The sequence below is a fragment of the Suricata suricatta genome, chromosome 7 (assembly GCF_006229205.1).
Source record: "Suricata suricatta isolate VVHF042 chromosome 7, meerkat_22Aug2017_6uvM2_HiC, whole genome shotgun sequence".
Taxonomy (NCBI): Eukaryota; Metazoa; Chordata; class Mammalia; order Carnivora; family Herpestidae; genus Suricata; species Suricata suricatta.
Window position 1 is genome coordinate 126,450,870 of NC_043706.1, and position 16,921 is coordinate 126,467,790.

At 42.7% G+C, this 16,921-nt stretch overlaps 1 protein-coding gene across 3 annotated transcripts in view; it reads left to right on the forward strand.

The window, feature by feature from the left end:
* The window catches only part of GRM1 (glutamate metabotropic receptor 1), a 401,855-nt gene extending 393,974 nt beyond the window's left edge, over window positions 1-7,881 (forward strand). Inside the window, exon 8 of one of the 3 annotated variants that reach the window (XM_029945287.1) lies at window positions 4,294-7,881. In XM_029945287.1, coding sequence (XP_029801147.1) covers window positions 4,294-5,206 — 913 coding nt within the window. In that variant the 3' untranslated portion in view covers window positions 5,207-7,881. The remainder of the gene's footprint in view (window positions 1-4,293) is intronic. The other 2 variants (XM_029945289.1, XM_029945288.1) reach the window with 2 other exon arrangements.
* The last annotated feature ends 9,040 nt before the right edge of the window (window positions 7,882-16,921 follow it).

Sequence of the window (16,921 nt, forward strand, 5' to 3'; positions counted from 1 at the left end):
CCACGCGCTCCATGCTGTGACTCAATGGCATTTCCTGCTTCCATTTTCATTTTCAGAGAAAGCAAATGCTAACCTCTTCAGGTTCCAAGGAGTGAGTCTCCCCCACTCCTTACGTGAAGGTCTTGTCTTATCTGTGGGCTCTCAGGCCGCCATCCTTATGTCTGTTGTGAAGCTATTAAGCCTCGTGGCCAAGACTTGAGTTGGACATAAGGGAGACAGGTGTTGTGTAAGCTTCCCCTCAGGCAGCTTGTGCAGGCTGCTACCCTCCGGATCGCAAACACCCACCCACTGTGATTCCCGTTTTAGACCTCTCTGGAGCAGAGAGCAGTGTACTCTGCAGATGTAACTAGTACTTACTGAAACAAATAAAACAGACGAGATCACTCTGAATGCCAAAGATATACTCATCTGTTTACACCACCCACTTCCAACCATTCTCCAAAGTGCTGTAAATAGTGGATTTTCTGACTGGAGGGGATTGTTATACTTACCTAATGAAAGAGAGACCAAACCAGGACCCCAAGCCTCTCTGCGCTGGCACTGTGGCCCCAGGCCCCTTGGCCCTGCACACTCCCAGGACCGACCCCCCTCTACCTCCTGGTTCCTCGCCAGCCAAACAGCCATGTCCTCCAATAACTCCAGTATCCATAAATATATTTAGCCACCTGAGGTATTCAGGCCAAATGTTACTGCACTTGATCTTCAAATATGAGATCGTTTTAGGCCTGACGTCTGTCTTCTGAAGTGAGAACAAGATGGGGTGCTTTGTGACAGTTATGTGGTGTTTCTAGACTAGGTTACTTTTCCTAGGATCAGGAAACCGAATAAAATTAAATAATAGAAGGAAGAAGCTGATGGCTGAAACACAAGGTATTAAAGTTATCCAGGATTAAGTGGGAGATTTATTTCATAGTACTATTGCATTTTTATAATGCATGTATTCCCTTTTGCTGCCTCATATTTTATATATTTTTCGCTTCCTAATATCATAGCAATGGGTTCTGAACATTTGCAAATAAGGCAATTCCTTTCCACACCAAAATGCTTATTAAACCTTCCCCCAAACTGATGATAGTAATTGTACATTTTTTTAGTAGCCACCTGAACACAAAACACAAGAAAGCTTCTCAGAATTTAGCTACACTTGCATCTAGCAGCACACTTTGTCATAATAGCATTTACATGCACCTGAAAATAACAGTGCATAATCTATGAGGATATAATATTGATTCAGTCTAAAAGGAAAGCTTATCATATTTGTAGATTCATGGACCATTCAAGCTTTATATGGACTACACATCAGAAACAACTAATTCAGGAGGACCAAAGTTTATGCTCTGTGCTGCAGTTTCTATGAGATTATACATTTCCTTCACTATCTCTGGTTTTCAGGAAGCAGTTTATTTTGTCCTTGAAGATGAAAAGGAGAATCTAATTTTCTTAATCTGATAAATGCCCGGGGACATTAGAACTGCTTCCTAATTAAACAGTGCTTTACTGCAAATCTGGAGCAAGACTCTGAAGGGAAGGAAAAGCTGCTAATTTTAATTGTCAGGGTGAAAATCTTCCAGTACAAGAATAAGAAAGATATTGGATAAAACAGAACTAAATTGTAATTACATCTACATGCAAGATGATTAATAATACCATTAACATAGGAAGCATGTGACTTAAAAAGAGACCCACATGGAACCCCAGGCAGTAAGCTAGCTTGAGTGAGTGAGTGAGTGAGTGAGTGAGTGAGTGAAGCAGGTCTCAGAAATACAAGCATAGCTTTTTGCCAGCATATATGGAGACTGGAGTGACCATTTTGTTGAGGTATGTAAGCCCGGTGGTTACGTGAGGTGTAGACTAGTTCTCAAGAGACTTATTTCTTAAACACACACAACTAAATGAAGACATGAGGCACGCTTCTGGTTTAATGATTTTTTTAAAAGTAAGCATTGAGTGGCCGGCATTAGGAGAAGGAAAGAATTTTTCTACTGCAATTAAATGTGATGCAAATCATTGAGGTCGGATGGTACACTAAAACATATCTAAAAGATGAGGCAAGAAGCAAATCAGTGGTTTTATACTTTCTGGGTCATGACGACTGCACAGAGAAAAATGGTGTGAGTCGAGTAGGAAGTGGAGGAAACTGGGAAAGAAGGAACTTGGAGGTGAACTTACCCAGGGTTTCAAACTCAGAGGAGGAACTGTGGACTCTGGTCTTGGCGGCTGGCTCAGTGCTGTTTGTACTGGAAACACCGATCTGCTCTTGACTTTACTCAACTCGGAAGAAAGTCAGGTATTCAAGAGTGTGTGAAAGCTGAAAAGTCAGTAATCTCGCATCTACATGGGCTTCTACATTCTCAGGGAATATATTAAGCATATATCTGAGAGAAATATTAATTTTCATATAGTATTCTGGAGATGGGATTCTTCTTAGACAATTAAAAATACAGTATATAAATTATAAGCTATACAGAGGAACTACCTTTTCCCAAATAATGAGATCAAAATTTTCGCCACTATACCTATTTTGAGACTTTTATATCCAGAATTTTATATAATAGGTATCAGAATTTCTGCAAGACTCCATACTTACTGGCTCACTTCACTTTTCAAGATAATAGTATATAAAATGTCAAAACATTATTGTCATCATAAATGTGACACACATATAATTTTGAAGTAGTCATTCTTGTATCTTCAAAATGATTAAATAAACCATTATATTAACTATTGATCATTTCATGCATTTTCCCAAACAAAAGACTGTGATACAGAATAATCTATTTCACACATCCACTTAAGAAAAAAATATTCCTTATCCCTATTCCTTTCAACATCAAAAATGTGTTGACACTGGGCTACTTTTTCTGTTGTTTTCATGGATACAGTGAAAAAGCAAACTGAACACACACACACACACACACACACGAAAAAAATATACTTCCTGATTTAAGTATTAACACTGCTGTTATTAATAGTATGCTGTGGTAAGGTACCACCATCTGCTGAAAGTTATGCAGAATAAAAGCAGCTAAAAGTCCAAAAGTAAGACCAGAGTTATTAATTATAACATACAGAATAGAGTTTGAATGATACACACAATACATCTCTTTCCCTCCTCCCCCTCCTCCCCCTCCTCCTTCCCCCCTCCTCTTCCTCTTCTTCTTCTTCTTATTCCTCCCTTCCTCTTCTCTTTCTCCTCCTCCTCCTCCTCCTCCTTCTTCTTTCACCTCCTTCTCCTCCTCCTTTTATCTAACTGGTTTTATAAAGGTCCCAGGAAGATGCAAGCTGATAAGGCTGGAGTCTGGCTGTACCCTAACAGTTTTCTTCTCCAAAGCTCAATGAGGAAAAGGCCAGGAACAGGCCTCTGTCTCAGTAACTTCTTCTTTTTCTGAATCTTCATTTCGTCTCATTTGCGTGACAAACTATGGTGAAGGACTAACCCAGGGTCCAAGCATCTGTATTTTGCTGGGCTTCCTTTACACACCTAGTTAAAATCTCCAGTGTGGAAATCCCAGACCAGCTGCTGGGAATCGGGGCCTTTCCGTGCATTGTGATCCATTGTAAGGGCCGGGGAAAATGCATCAGACCAAAAAAAAAAAAAAAAAAAGTAATGACACAGTTAAGTGGAAGGGGTCCGGGTTTTCTGTCATCTGCTTTATTCCCTTCGTACAGCTGCCGTGTGTGTCACCGTGCTGCTCTGGCACCTGCATAGCAGCAGGAGCAGCTCAAAGCATGTATTTTATAACCGAAAAGGACCACCAGAGTAGCTTTTTATGTGTGTTTTGATTTGTTTCAGGGACTGAGAAGAGAGGGAGGCAAGAGCTCCGGTCAATTAGTCCTGTTGTCCATGTGTAACTAGAGTTTTATCTTTTATTTGTTTCCTCCATCAATTTTGGAATCTTTCAGAGGCTTGCCCTGAGTGACAATTTTGTTGTTACCTTAGGGGTATGTGTGTGTATGTGGGTGTGTGATAACTTTGTGAAATTTCAGACCTAAATGAAAATCCCTATTTCTGCAACAGGCTGGCTTTTCTCCCCTACAACTTTCTCAGGCTCAAACTGTTCTGCCTTGTCTTAGGGTGAATGGAATCACTGCAGCCACAGAGGTGACTGCAACTTTTGGTCTTGACCTTTCATAAGGGGAGATTAAGGGCTTGGAGGCCAGGCCTACAGTGGGAGTGAAGTGGGGAGGGGGGGGATCAAATAGCATTGAGCTGGGATCACATCTAATGTGTATGTATCTTACCCTGTGTACATGATATATCTGCAAATAAATCCATCTCTATTTTATTCATAGTTCTAATGGCAAGTCTGTGTCATGGTCTGAACCAGGTGGAAGACAGGTGCCCAAGGGACAGCACATGTGGCACCGCCTCTCTGTGCACGTGAAGACCAATGAGACGGCCTGCAACCAAACGGCCGTCATCAAGCCCCTCACTAAAAGTTACCAGGGCTCCGGCAAGAGCCTGACCTTTTCAGATACCAGCACCAAGACCCTTTACAACGTGGAGGAGGAGGAGGCCCAGCCGGTTGGCTTCAGCCCTCCCAGCAGTCCTTCCACGGTGGCGCACCGACGCGGGCCGCCCGCGGCGAGCACCCCGCCTCTGCCGCCCCACCTGACCACAGAGGAGACCCCCCTCTTCCTGGCCGAGCCGGCCGTCCCCAAGGGCTTGCCCCCTCCCCTCCAGCAGCCACCGCAACCGCAGAAGTCCCTGATGGACCAGCTACAGGGAGTGGTCAACAATTTCAGCACCGGGATCCCCGATTTCAACGCGGTGCTCGCCGTCCCCGGGGGCCCGGGGTGCGGGGTGCGGTCGCTGTACCCGCCCCCCGCGCCCCCGCAGCACCTGCAGATGCTCCCGCTGCAGCTGAGCACCTTCGGGGAGGAGCCCGCCTCCCCGCCCGCAGAGGACGAGGATGAGGACGACAGCGAGAGGTTCAAGCTCCTGCAAGAGTACTTGTACGAGCGGGAAGGGAACACGGAGGAAGACGAGCTGGAAGAGGAAGACGAGGACCTGCAGGCAGCCAGCAAACCGGTCCCCGAGGAGTCGCCCGCCCTGACGCCTCCGTCGCCTTTCCGCGACTCGGTGGCCTCCGGCAGCTCGGTGCCGAGCTCCCCCGTGTCCGAGTCGGTGCTCTGCACCCCTCCCAACGTGACCTACGCCTCCGTCATTCTGCGGGACTATAAGCAAAGCTCTTCCACCCTGTAAGGAGACGCGTAGAAAAAGCAGGAGAATCCAGGGAGCATCAGCACCTCCGGAGATGTGTGGAAGGCTGGGAGGAGGCGATGAGGGAGGAGGGTGAAGTCAGCAGGAAAGGAAGAGTTGCTGCTGCCTTAGGTGAGGCCCAAGGGAACTGTGCTCTGTACGCGGAAGGTGACCCGGGCAAGGATCTCGATTCATGGATCATTCAAAAGCTTTCTCTGGGAAGAAAGGGAATTCTGACAAAGCACAATCCCATATAATAAACAACTTTCACCGCATAAATAAATAAATAATAAATAATAAAATCAACACAAATAATCTCCTCTCTTGGACATTGTGCATAGATATACACGCCCACACACACTTGGCTGGCTTGAACAGAGACCAACGGACCAGCCAGGTGAATCATTAGTTGACATCATGGTATTCGTGGTGTTCGTAGTGAGCCGTGGGGCAGCCAGACAGAGCAGGTGGGTGAAGGAGGGGCAGGCGTGGAACTATCCCGGGGACCGCAGCTCCTTTTTCTCCAGCCCTTCTTCTTTCCTGAGCCCACAGACTCCTGGTCATCAGGAGCCTGTCTTCATCCACTGCACCTCACCCAGGGCCAGGCTTGTTGTCCCACTGGGAAAAACCTGTATGGATACCCTGCCGCTCTGTGATTTCTCTCTATTTAGGAAAATAGGAATCAGCAAAATCATCACCAAAAAGTGCTTCATCAGGAGTGCTAAGGGAGGAAAGAATGAGAAGCAAGACAATGCGTACGCATGAGGCTTTGAACACAGTCAGCACAAATAGTGCCCCATATTGGATACTCCCATAGTGGTGATTTTGGAGAAAAGGTGAGAACGAGCGATTGTTTTCAGACTGGCAGAAGATGTTTTGTGGAGTATCTTGTGTTCGTGCCAAGGGGGCTCCTCTCTGCCCTTCAATTAAAGAGAACAAACCATGTGGCAAAGTTGTACCCTTACATTTACTGTAGCAAATAATACTTACCAGTTGAACTTCTAAGATGCAGTATGTGTATTTTGGTGCCATTGTTTCTCCTCTGTACTACAGAAACACATCCATCTTCATGGTGTACGCATAGCAACTATTACTGGTTCAATGACAAGTAACTCTTTCCTATTGTCAGCAGACTCCCTGTAACTTGTGAGTAAATGTGTTCCTGTGTCCTCGTATACTTGTGATAATAAAATCTGTGCACTGTGACGTCACTGTAACTGCAACTAGAAGTTGTCTTTCCAATATAGTATAGATATTTTTATGTTCCAATAATGTTTTATATGCCGTCACCAACATCTGCAAAAGCTCTTTGACAGTTTGATGCTGTGGTCCAATGGTTTTCCTATGCTGCTCAGATGGTCCTCTCTCTTCTAAAAGGGAACTATTTTTCAGATATTTTATGATGTGGAATATGTTATAATGAAGTGGCTTGAAAATTTGTTGTGTTAAAAATTCACAAAAACTGTGGGTTACAAGAAAAAAGTACATTTTATAGATTCTCAGACATCATTATTAAGACATAAGATTGAAGTATTGAGATGATTTCAGGTCACTTTAGATTTTTTTAAAAAAGATTTTCCGCAGTGACTTGAGCTTTCAATGTTTATTTATAAAGCATATGCTAACCTCTCTGTCTGGTCATAATTTCTCAAGTTATCTATCACTTTTTGCTTTCTTTTCATTTTCATTTCCACGTACTTTTCACTGTCATCCCTTTTCTTTACATTTTGTTTTGTACGGTGTGTACAATCCATGGACGTGTAATCCAGTTGTTTAATTGTATCCTTTTTTTTACACCCAGTGAAAGTGATTTCTCTTGCCATTTCGATTTCTTCTATTATTTCTGGAATGAATCTTACCCCTTGAAATATCTGTTTATGCCTTATGTGCAGTCATATTTGAATATGCTGCCTTCATGGGGAAGCTGATTTCTCAGCCAAAAATCATCTTAGAATCTTTAAATACCCGCCTCATCATTCGTTCAGAATTTAACATCAGCTTCGATGTTTGAGGCTCGTGTTTCTTATGCCTTCCCATACTCCACTGCCAAGTTTAGTCAGTTCCATGACAAGAATGGACTGCCTTTCTTTTAAACAATTATTTTGTAACACCTTTGGTAGAAAGACCTGCTGACTGAAACAAGGATTTCAATTCCATGTTTTCACTGTAGTGAAGGAGAATGAGGGACTAGACGGTCCCCGTGCTTAGTAGGTAGTCAACTTCCTGGCAAACTCGCAACTAAAACCTGCTATCAATTACTCGTGAGACACGTTTTATGTCTTAATGCCACTAACATGTGTCCTTGTTATCACAGGGCTTGTGCGTTCAGATTTTTTAAAAGTAAGAATAGATCAGGAAAACTGCTCTACTATGTATGATTCGGTTTGTTCTGAGGTTTTGGTCTAAAACATCTGGTGAACAATTCCAACACCAATCACATTATTTTTCCGAATGCCCAATATTATCATGATTAGATGTTACCTCTTACAGGATAATTGTTCAAAATTGGAAATGTACACGGACATATCTTATACCTAAAGGGAAGATACTTTTCACCTTGATAGACGTGCTTATACACTTTGTTTAGCTTCTTGTAAAAGTGTTTTCCTTTGGCTCATTACTGCCTTTGTCAAACAACCTTGATAATGCTGTATAATAAATATTTTCTATTTATTAAATGTGTGCATTCCTTCCCCATACTTTGTAAGAGGTACAACAAGAGAAATAGACTGGTACAAAAAACAATGACAATGGTCTGATTTTGCTCACAACATGTCTGGTAGATGAAAGCTGGAGAACATCACACAAGACCTACAGACCAGGTAGGTGACAAAGAAGAGTACAGTTTGATGATGAGGAAGGTGGGACCTGTAACTCTAAATTTTTAAAAATTATTTACATTTATTTATTTTTGAGACACAGAGTGAAAGTGTGAGCAGGAGAGGGGCAGAGAAAGAAGGAGACACACAATCCAAAGGAGGCTCGAGGCTCTGAGCAAGCATTCAGCACAGAGCCCAATGCGGGGCTCAGACCCACAAACCGTGAGATCATGACCCGAGCTAAAGTCAGACGCTTAACTGACTGAGCCACCCACGTGCCCCCTGAAACTCTAAATTTAAAATTAACTCCAGAATTTGGATATTCAATGCTCTGCCAGACATTGTCTTTCATCATTATGATAGAATGTGTGAGAGTTGACAGACCCCTGGGTCTCCAGCAAAGCTCTGGAGACAGAGGCATAAGAAGGCTGCATCTTTGTTTTATTTGAGCCCCACAGGCTCACACAATAGAGGGACTCAGTATCTTAAGCTATTAATATCTTCCTCTGTTCCCTTACATTTCAAGTTCTATTCCCTTGTATTTCAATAGAGACTTCACTGGTCTTCAAAGCAAGTGAGCTCCTATTATTCACACCTTCTGCTATAAGACACCTGCAAGGTAAAGTATCTACCAAGTGTTGTCCAAGGGGAGAACAGTGATGGTACAAGGACCACATTCATGAGATTGTGATGCATTTAAATGGTAAGAGCAAGCAGCATACAGGAAAGCTGATGTTGAAGAAATCTACAGAATCAGGGGCTGAGACACCAGAGAGTTTCAAAACTGTGTCCAGAAAATAGAATGGGAGCTTGATGTCTTAGAGAGAAAAGTCATAGGAGATAGAATGAGAAACAAAGAAAAGAGAAAAAGGAGGAGGAGGAGGAGAAGGGGAAGAAGGAGAAGGGGAAGAAGGAAAGAGGAGAAGAAGGAGAAGGAGGAGGAGGAGGAAGAGTCTGAGGAGGAGAAGAAAGAGAAGAAGAAAAAAGAAAATGTTTCAGGTGTGTAGTCCAAAGATACCCTCAGATTGCCCAGTTGGTCATAAGGACCTCCAGTTGGAGAGTCCAGAAACTTCACATAAGGAAGACATTTGAAGCAGTTGGGTCTGCGATCCAGATACCACAAATGATGTATGAATAACTACCCCAATAATTTCTCCGGAGACTATTTTGAGAGGGAATCACAGAGAAGGGAAGCGACGTGTTCATCCACTTACTCTGTGCCAGACATTTTGCTAGGTTCTTCACATTCGTTCTCATTTAATCTTCCCAGCACCACTGCTACAAGGATATTTTAGAATACTGAAATAACATGCCTAGTGTCTCTCACCTAGCAAGTGGCCCATCAGGGATTTGAGCTCCATCCTAAGCCAGCACAGAGCCTGTGAGTTTGTATTCCTCTCTAGAGCTCAGGAGACTATGTATATATGCATTTTATTCACATCCCAACTACATTATGGTTTGCATGTCTCTTTCCCTTAATAGATTCTAAGTTCTTTTTTGTTGGAGATCCATTTTTTTCTATCCAATTTGTGAGACTTTAGGGCAAAGCAGATACTAAGTAAATGTCGAGAAAAGGAAATGAGTGTTGTAACACCATGTAGTTTTCCCAGCTTAGTTCTCTGAAGATTTATTCCAAGAGCCTTATGGGGTCCAGAGCTCTATATTTCCACCTACTGATCCTAACTCTGCCAAATGGAACAACACATGTTTTCATCATGAGAAACAAGCTCTCCTTTTGGCATCAGAAAGAGCTGTCCCACTGGGCAGAAGGTCTGCCTTTCTAGCAGAAGAGCATGGCAATACTCAGTGACCGCTGAGTCTGGCCAAAGGTCTGGCAAAGCAATAATAAGTGTGAGGAACAGCGTCCTCTGCAGGAGAGCTGCTGGTAACACAAGCCTGCTGAAGCAGGGCACCCATCTTCCATAGGAAAAGCATGGGCTGGAGGTTCCTTCTTTACAGAAGTCCATATCTTTAGACAAAGTGAAAGGCAAAACTAGCCACTGAGACTTGGGGTGAACGTGGGAAAAAGGGAGAGCCTAGTTTAGGGAGTTGAAGTAATGACATCATTAAACCAGAAACTGGCTTGATTTTCTCATGGAAGCTTGGGAAACAAGGCTTATACATTAATAAGGAAAAAAAAGAGAGAGAGAGAAGAAGCTTAAGAATGAGCAGTGAAAAGGAAAATAATCATAAAATTATTGAGTTGGAAGTAAATTTAGAAGTCATTTAAAATAAGCTATCACCCCATTTTTGACTCTTTCTCTGTCCTATTCCTCCTCCTGTGTCAGGAAGGGGTAGGTGAGGAGTCACTTCTGACAAAGGTGGGATAAGTAGGGGAGCTGGGGTACAAGGCGTATTACCTGCACTTGTACAGAAAGAGAGAAGACAGCCCCCCACAAACTGGGAGAGCAATGTGCGTCCAGGAAGCTAGCAAGAGAACAGAACTAAGACACACATCCAGGATGAAGGTATGAGAGGACCAGAAAACAAGGCGTTAGGAGCAGCAAGGTGTGTGAAAGCCTGACAGTCTGATGGCATCAAACTATCAAAATGCTGGTGATGGACTTTCAGTGGGAATAATGAGGTGTGTGTGTGTGTGACTTGGGTTTATTTTAGGAATAGGATGGATTCAGGTGGGTTTGCCCTCTGCTGAAACATTTCCAGGGACTAGGATCTTGCATTTGAAAAGGGAAAGTTCTAATCGTTAGAAAAGGTTTTGTTTTCCTGAACTCAAAACTTGCTTTTCTTTTACCAGAATCCAGAGCTCTGCCCTCTGGAAAGAGATTGAATAAATTTAGTGCACTGTGTACATGACTCCCCTTCAACCGTTTGAATAGTGATTATGCCAGTAGTTAGTAGTTTATTCCCCAAGCCAAATAGCTTCACTTCCTTTAACTGTTATCTTTATTATTAGGTTTCTAAACTCCTAATCAGGCCAAGGTGATATTTCCAATATTTGAGTATCCTTTAAAAATGTTGCATCCAGAACTAGACATAGTACTGCACTAATACTCTAATTCATTTTAACCATTGTTCTAGTATTGCTGCCTAAAATTATGCTAATTTTGTTAGCACCTTGCCACATTTTGAGCTCAGGCTTAGCTCAGAGCCAGCTATAACCCATAAGCCCTTTTTTTATGAACTCTAGGAAATAGATATGAATGTGAATATCTTATTGGAATGGATTTACCTAGAAACAGACCCTGAGAGCATGATTTGAATGAAAGTTGTGTATTGGGGAAGTGATCCTTGGAAGCACCAATAGCGAAGTGGGGAGGCAAGGCAGCAAATGATATGCAGCTAATAAACGGTGTGTTTCCAGGCAGATTACCACTGTGGGACTCAGTCCTGCTGGAGACTCTGGGAGACAGTGGAGAGGATGCCTCATAATGTCCCTCATCCCCATGGGACAGGGATGTGGGGAGCATTTAATTATCAATTCCTGCCATGCTTGGGAGCTACTGGGGAGGGAGGTGCATGCTAATTCCAGTTACTTCCAATGTGTCTCCTCTGCAGGCGCCTGTCTCCAAAGAAAGCCTTCCAGCAAAGAGTTACAGATGTTGGCAGTTGGAAACCTAAAAGTCGGCCTATGTGGGGAAGGTGAATATCAAGAGAGAGCAGGGCACTAACAGTATCTGCTCTAGATGGGAATATGGAGATGACAGATGGTAGATAGATAGCTAAACATACATACACATAGGCACAGATACCAATACAGATAAAGATAATAGAAAACAAAGAGCTGTAGAAGCAAGATAAAGCTGTCTTAAAGAGCTTGAAGTGAGAACAAGTGCTTCTAGAATCAGCCAAAGAAACTCCTATTTCTTTTAGCAAGGCAAAAATCACACAAGAAATTTTTATTAATTAATTAATGTATTTATTTATAACAGTGGACTTTTTAAAAAAGATGGTTTTATTTTTAAAAAATTAATTAATTAATGAATTATTTACCTTTTAAAATTTATTTATTTTTGAGGGAGAGAGGGAGGAGCAGAGAGAGAGGGAGAAAAGAATCCCAAGCAGGCTCTGTACTAACAGCGTCAACGTGGGGCTCAAGCTCACAGATCATGAGATCATGACCTGAACCAATATCGAGAGTCAGATATTTAACCAGCTGAGCCACCCAGGGGCCCCACAAAAGAAAATTAAAGTGCAGCTGTCCTTTAAATAAATTTGATGTTAGCCTCCAGATTATTTCTTTGCAACGATTTCTTAAATTGTATCATTTTTCTATTAAAATGTGTGGTAGAAATATAGAAATTTGTAAATAAATCTATAGTCATGTCATCCAAATATTAATATTACAGACATTTTGATCTTTTTCTTCTAGTGATTCTCATGCCAGTAAGTTTGGCTTTAACGAGTTAGGTCATCTTCTTTTTATAATTTTTTCCTGCTTTTTCAATTTTGCATTATGACCTAAGCAAGGATTTCTACTTGATCAGAGTTGATCACTTGCACTTGAAGCAAAGTTCCCTACCCCCATGGAATCCAGATTCAGGAACCTTTGAGGAATAATTCAGACTGGATGCTCAACTGAGAAGTTCAAACATGCAGCAATTTAGGGGTGCCTGGGTGGCTCAGTCAGTTAAGCCTCCGACTTCAGCTCAGGTCATGATCTCACGGTTTGAGCCCCGCTTTGGGCTCTGTGCTGACAGCTAGCTCAGAGCCTAGAGTTTGTCTTCAGATTCTGTGTCTCCCTCTCTCTCTGATCCTCCCGTGCTTGCGCTCTCTCTCTCTGTCTCTCAAAAGTAAATAAAAAACATTAAAAAACTTAAAAAAAAACATGCAGCAATTTCAAATATATAATAGCATAGCTGATAGATAGGATGGTCTTGTGTAAGCCAGACTAGGGGGAGGAGTAAGAGATGACCTGAAAGGGAAAACAAAGTCATGGGAATAAAGAATGGAATCTGGGTAAGAAACACCAACAGGACTTGGGCAGAGAGGTAGTGACTAAGCCCCTCAAAACCTCAGTGATGGAGAGGCTGTGTGGCTCAATGGCAAGAGTGGATTTTCAGGGATCTAACAAGTTTTCCAACTCCCACTCCCCCACTTGTAAAATTTAGAAGAAGCCACAAGAAGGGGCAGGGATCTCCCTGTAGGTCAGTAGGAAAGATAAACACTGTATATCATAAGAGTCAGATACAAAACAGTTATATACCTGTTTTGGTATAGTTGAGCAGCAGGCCAGCCTGGTAAATGGTGCAGATGACATCAATAACAGAGATCAGGAGCAAGGGACACTGAGCTCTAAGCACAGCAAGGGAGAGAGCCTCAGAGGATGTTAGAGGTCGAGAGGGGATCAGTGTCACCATGCTGGCAGTTCAAGCCAGGAATAGATGGGGAGAGATGGCTATGGAGAGATTCAAGGCTCATTCACAGGGGCAAACACCTGCAGGCCACAGCCAAAACAGATCACAAAGCAGCAGCTGAAACAGGAAGGAAGAGGTGCAGGCAAATATGAAAGGCAATGTTTTCTCTTCAAAGACTCAACAGAATACTGCATTTACTTGCTATGTGGAGGCTTAGGGTAAATCATTTTTTTAATGTTTCTTTTCTTTTTAAAATTATTTTGATGTTTATTTATTTGTTGAGAGAGACAGAGACAGAGTGAAGTGGGGGAGAGGGTGGAGAGGGAGACACAGAATCCGAAGCAGGCTCCAGGCTCTGAGCTGTCAGCACAGAGCCCGACTCGGGGCTCCAACTCACTAACCACGAGATCAAGACCTGAGACGGTCAGATGCCAAATCAACAGAGCCACCTAATCAACTGCCCCTGGGGTAAATCATTAAAGAAATCTATTGAATATTCACATGCTAAAAGCATTAAAAGCATTTCTTACTGATATTACCAAAAATACTCCATCAACTTTGTTATACGGATATCTCGTAATTTTCTTTAATCACACTTATTGTTAGACACTTAGATTGTTTAAAAACTTTCAAATCCTATAAATAGTATGAAGAATTATTTCACACCAAAGATTTACTCTATATAATATTCCTTTAGACTGGTTTCTAAGATTATGTTAGTAGTTATTTGATGATGATTATTATTTATTCCATGAATTTTATATTTCATGCCACATTTAATTTGTAACATCCTTTGAGGTAGAGCTTCTTCTCATTTTATAGATGAGAAAACTGAGGCTCAGAAATATCAAGAAACTTGCCTAAGATCACAGAGTTAGTGGGGTGTAGAGCTGTAGCACACTCCCTGGGCTCCGAAGCCCATACTCTGAACCACCACACTGTGCGGAAAATGATGCTGATGTTATTTTAAAAATTGTATGATAGGGAAAGGTAGGATTCAGTAGGCAGTAAAAGAAGAGTCCAGGGCTTAAAGATACCTGAGTGGGTGGAGGAAAAACACATATTCTAAAACAATTCTTCTGAGAATGACTGACCTGAAGCAAACTCCCTCAAGTATAAAATTCCTCTTAAGAATCCAACAGACACCACCTGCTCCCCTCAGAAATTTGACAAACAAAAGACCTGACAAAAATAAGTAGTAGACCGTAAAATGTAGGACCCACAAGGAAGGGATGGCCATAGACCATCCTTGATATGATAAAAATAAACCAATCATAAAGGAATGACTAGGCATTTAGAGTTACCTAGCCAACAAGCATGGAACTTGAGAAGGAACAAGGGGGGAGGGAAGGGAGCCTAACAGACTTTTGCCTATAGTCATAGGCCTTTACCTTTTTTTTTTTAATGTTTTATTTATTTTTGAGAGACAGAGAGAGACAGCGTGAGCAGGGGAGGGTCAGAGAGAGAGGGAGACACAGAATCCGAAGCAGGCTCTGTAATGCCCAAGATTTCAATATCACCCCAAAACCAGAAACCGCCAGGGAGACCGAGTCACTCATGTAAAAGCAAAGGGCATTTATTATTATGGCTTAGGCTCGCCGGGCCTAAGTTCGGGCTCACAGACTTCACCAGTGCAGTGGATCCGTACTGAGAGCCCCGAACAAGGGCTGAGCAGAGTTTTTATGGGGTTTGGGGAGAGGGAGTTACAGGAAATTGTGACATAGGTACAGTGACCCAATCATAATTATACAATATTATCGAAAGCAGGTTTAACCATTCACATTGTCTAGAGTATTCATTACTACTAGTGGGATCCAATTACAACATTTAGAGTACCTTTAAAATCAACCAAACACAGGGCGAGCCTAGGGTCTTGTTCGGCGACCATCCAGTTAACTTTAACATTAGGTCACAGGGTCCTATCTAAAGTTCCCATCTGCAAGCTTCACCCTTAGGAATGTGGAGAGTGGTAGCTGGCCTTCCCTGATTGGGTATTTTGAAGGTGGTCTCTCTTGCTCTAGGCAATGTGTAACTGCCTGTTAGTTTCGGGGAACTGAAACCTAGGCCTTCTAGATCAGAGGGGGAACTTACAGCCTGTTTGGTTTAGTCTTGGGTCCTTACAGCTCCTGGCTCTGAGCTAGGTGTCAGTCAGCACAGAGCCCAACGCGGGGCTCGAACCCACGAATGGCGAGATCATGACCGGAGCTGAAGCCGGAAGCTCAACTGACTGAGCCACCCAGGCGCCGGGCCTTTACTTTTAATGCCCCCTCTCTGTAAAGAGAGCTTTCATACTTTTCTTTCTTTCTGATCTTATACGCTAATAAACTTTGGTCTGCTGCTCATTTATTTTGTGCCCACCTCTTCATTCTTCAAAGCATGGAGACAACAAACCTTGGATATTGTAAAAATTCCTGCAACAATAGTACACTGAAAACTGTTCTGTAAGCTCTTTATACAAAATAGCATGCTTAGTCTAGGTAGCAAAATAATAGAAAATGTATATTGTCTGCTCTAGAATTGTAAGCAGAAAGAGTTAGGGGTCCCCATAAAAAGAAAGATGAGACAAAGTTTTAGAGCCACAAGAGAAGTCAGTTTTAGGCCCCTGGCTATTTTCTTTGATCTCTGCCCTACTTCCCTGATGTATGCACTTTTTGCAGAACTTTCCAAGAAGTATCAGAATTACAAAGAAATGCAAAAAGCTTAGCACTTAAGGGTTTTAAGGGAACAAAGAGAATGCAAATATCAGAGGCCACAGGAAATAGTCTAACTGTATTGGCGACAATAAGTCAGTGGCAAAACTCCCTGCGGGGGTATTAAAAGTAAGCAAGGTCCTGTTTTCCTTACATGAGGAGTGAGCCCAAGACCCTAATCCTTTTAGGTGAGCTCTGGCTCTCGGAGCATGCCCATGTAAGGATGCAGGTCTGAATCAAACTGACTCTATGACAGGCTTCAAGTTTCCCCTCTGACCTTGGAGGCCTAGGGGTTGGTTTCTCAGAATCATTAGACAATAAAAGGGCACACATTGCCCAAGGCAGGAGGGAACACCCTTGTAACACCCTTAACAATCCTAAGGGCAGGCCTAGAAATAGAAGCTATAGGTAATCACTTATTGCTTAAGGCTCATTACACCCTACGTGAGGATCATGGGTCCTGGGTCCACTCTGTGATTGGTTAATACTCTAAATGTTGTGATTGGATCACTGTACCTGTGTCACAATTTCCTGTAACTCCCCCTTCCCAGACCCCATAAAAGGCCCTATCCCGCCTTTGTTCGGGGCTGTCAGCATGGATCCACTGTGCTGGTGAAGTCTGTGAGCCTGAGTTTAGGTCCGGCGAGCCTATGCCCGTAATAAAGCCCTTTGTTTTTGCATGTGTGACTCGGTCTCCCTGGAGGTCTCTGGTTTTTGGGGACGATATTGAAATCTTGGGCATAACACCCATACCCTTCCTCTGGTCCAACAGTTACCTCTGCTCCCTTATAATGTGAAAGTCTCCACTTTAAAGATAAGAACAAGCTTCATTAACATAATATAAAATACATTATAGGCGTGTTTCCCCAGTAAGCCTGTGCATCTTTATGCCTG